General features: G+C 32.8%; 1 protein-coding gene across 1 annotated transcript in view; it reads left to right on the top strand.

Annotated features, from left to right (window-relative positions):
* The first annotated feature begins 264 nt into the window (after positions 1-264).
* Positions 265-3536, top strand: part of LOC132603567 (LEAF RUST 10 DISEASE-RESISTANCE LOCUS RECEPTOR-LIKE PROTEIN KINASE-like 1.2) — a 24310-nt gene continuing 21038 nt past the window's right edge. Inside the window, exon 1 of the mRNA XM_060316698.1 lies at positions 265-1197. Within this exon, the coding sequence (XP_060172681.1) occupies positions 435-1197 (763 nt within the window). The 5' untranslated portion in view covers positions 265-434. The remainder of the gene's footprint in view (positions 1198-3536) is intronic.

Here is a 3536-nt window from a genome sequence, read left to right as displayed (position 1 = left end):
AATTATCTTTTCTTGATATGCTAAAAGTGATAAGTAAGAGTAAAAATCTATTTTTAGAATATTAGATAAATAAAAGTGAACCGAGGAAATAGTTGTTTTCAAATAGTACCTTTTTTTCTTCAATTTCAACAACTATAAATATTTTCCACACACCTACTAAGTGCCGGTCACTTTCTTCCCCATTCTACCCCTCTCTATATTCCAACGCATAAATTACAGAAATCACAATCAGACCAAATTGTCTGGTTCCTATATGTGACTGTCTTGAACATAAGGTATGGAAGAGAAATTTAGGTACCAAATTCCAAGTTTCCCACTAATTCCTCCGTGACCAAGTCAAATATAATAAATGTATAATATTTTGGTTATCTAGCAATAGTACTACTACATGTAAACCACAATTAGTTTTTGAGTTCTTCAAACATCATCTAGCAATGTGTCCAAGTCAATTATTCTCCAGCTTCTTCTTGGTCTCTCTCCTTCTTCTTTTGTTCTCCATCTTCATCAACTCCAGTAGAGCTAATGATACGTCCTTTGCAAATTGCCCTTCGTCTACCTGCAAAAATGGACTTGAAATTTCATATCCTTTTTGGAGGCTTGATAGCCACAACCCCCCCTCTTCACAATACTGTGGCTATCCAGGATTTGGAATCTTCTGTTCTGAAAAAGATCGAATTCTGCACATTTCCGAGGATTCTTTCTATGTTAAGGAGATTAATTACAGTAACCACTCCCTTACCCTGGTGGATATTGATGCTCTTGATAGCAGAGGATGCCCCAGGGTACATCATAATCTTACTATAGATGACGACTTGCCATTGGTATATTCGGAGCTTGATATGAATCTTACTTTCTATTATAACTGTACCGGTTCTCTTCCAGATCCTACTCGTACGTTAGATTGCTTAACTTCAGGTGGAAACAAATCATATTTACATGTTGAGGATTATGAGCCGGAAGATTTGAATTGGTATCGAACATGTGAGAAGAAAGTGGTGGTGCCTGTGACGAAGGGTGGGTGGACTGGAGAACTTGGTGCGGCGATGGATGAGGGGTTCGTATTACATTGGGAGAATGCGACGGTGTGCGGACAGTGTGAGGCCTCAGACGGGCGTTGTGGTTACGACAATTTAACCCAAGAGTCCTTGTGCTTCTGCAATGATGGCACCGTAAAGTTTCATAGCTGCAGATCCAAAGGTACGCCTCTTTTACGAGTTTAACATATGTACGTCGTTAATTTTGTTATATTATTAATAATTTTTTAATCAGAATATCTATATCTACTTTATTTTCATATATCTTGCATTGTTTGGTAATGTTGTGATCAATGTCGTCCCATTTTGATGATTAGTGTAGCTGCTGTTCTTTCTATGTAAAAGTTAAATTTTGGTTGGTCTATTACTCTCTCTGTCTCAAACTGTTTGTCGTTTTTTATTTTACATGCCCCTTAAGAAATATTTAATTAGAGAATATTTGATTAATTTTAATCTTATTTATGTTTAGGTTATAATTTATTCTATTTGTGTCATCTTCTACACAGGGTAAAATATGAAAAAATTAATTAATTGTGTCTTGAACTTCTAAAATAATAAATAATTTAAAATAACTATTATAATAACCACAATAAATAATTTGAGACGGAGGGAGTATGCAGGATCAAATGGTGCAACTCGAAGACTTTTTTGCCTTTATTTTATTGCCAAAAAAACCGAAGACTTTTTTCTCTCATTCCATTTCAGGCTTAGGTGTAACTAGGACAGTCATTAACTGAGATCATACGTCAATAGTATCAGGTTCATTGACTAGCTTTCTTTAGAATTTTGACTTTGTCAGAAATATCATAGCCCTATCAGCATCTCAAACATTAGTGCCTCGTCTCAAGTCGTCATAACACAGCTAGCAATTAATTTTTGAAAGATTTTAAGTAATTTACTTATTTTTTTTTTCTATCTACCAAAAAAAAAGTAATATCACAGCTAAAGGTGGTAACCGGTTTGGCCTTACCGGTTTTAACCGATAACCGGACCGGTTAAACCGGAACCGGTAGAACCGGTTAAACCGGAACCGGAACCGGTAGAACCGGTTAACCGGTTCCGGTTAATCGTTTAATGGTTTACCGGTCCGGTTCCAATATTTTGGAAACCGGAACCGGTTAAACCGGTAAAACCGGAACCGGACCGGTTAAACCGGTTTAACCGGTAAACAATTTAAAAAAAAAAAAAAACTAAAGTATATAAGTAAGTATATATAGTATATAGTACATATATATAAGTATATATAGTATATATAGTATATATATTAAGTTATACACATATATAAGTATATATAGTATATAAATATATATAGTATATATATTAAGTATATATAGTATATATAGTAGATATGTATATATATTAAGTTATACATATATTTAGTATATAGTACATATATATTAAGTATATATAGTATATATAGTAGATATGTATATATAGTATATATATTAAGTTATACATATATATACATATATATAGTATATATATTAAGTTATACATATATTTAGTATATATATTAAGTTATACATATATATACTATATATACTCAAGTATATAGAGTATATATAGTATATATATTAAGTTATACATATATTTAGTATATATATATATTAAGTTATACATATATATAAGTATATGTAAGTTATACATATATATGTATACAAAAAGTACTATTCTGTATTGCTGACTTGCTGTTAGGCTGTTAGTCAGTAAATATTTAAACTTTAATTATAAAGTTGTATAACATATGAAAATATAGCTACAATATACAAATAAATACTATAATATATATATATATATATAATACAAAAAACAAAACAAAAAATAGATTTTAACCACTCCAAACCGAACCGGTTCCGGTTTGAGGTTTAAAACCGGTAAACCGGAACCGGTTCCATAACCGGTTCCGGTTCCAACCGGTTGCCACCTTTAATCACAGCTAGCAAAGTTTCACAGCAGTTCATGTTTACTTTTCTCCTACTCAAACCGCGTTGGCCTAACCCACAAAATTGGAGCAGCAATAGGTCAATCCTTGACAGTTCAACGTTCCAACAAAATAAGTCAACAACCAAAAGCAAGAAAATAATAATAAAAAGATAAATAGAAAACAACCAAAGGCAAGTATGTTAATGAATCCAAAATATGGCCGATCGAACTATACTTATTTGCAAATCTATATAACTGCAATATTATCATTAATGATTTGAATTGCTAAGCTCCAAGCATAGAACCTTTTGAAAATCACATTTTTTACTCCTTTTGTCCCAATCTTTTTTGTTTATCCTCTCTCAGGAACTCCTCATTTTGCTCCTTTAGCGACTTGAACGCAGAAATACAAAAACGTATCGCCCACTTCCTACAATCTGGCTTGAACCTTTGGGTAGACGATTCTTTGAAACATTTCTGAGAAATGAAAGATTGGTTAGACTGGAAGGGCGAGAGAGAGAAGAGGGTTTGGCCCCATATCCCAAAACTCTCATTCAAAGGCGTAAATGGCTTTCTCAT

This window comes from Lycium barbarum, chromosome 7 (assembly GCF_019175385.1).
Source record: "Lycium barbarum isolate Lr01 chromosome 7, ASM1917538v2, whole genome shotgun sequence".
NCBI lineage: Eukaryota > Viridiplantae > Streptophyta > Magnoliopsida > Solanales > Solanaceae > Lycium > Lycium barbarum.
The sequence above is the reverse complement of the archived record's forward strand: the minus strand, read 5'-3'. Positions and strand labels throughout refer to the sequence as shown.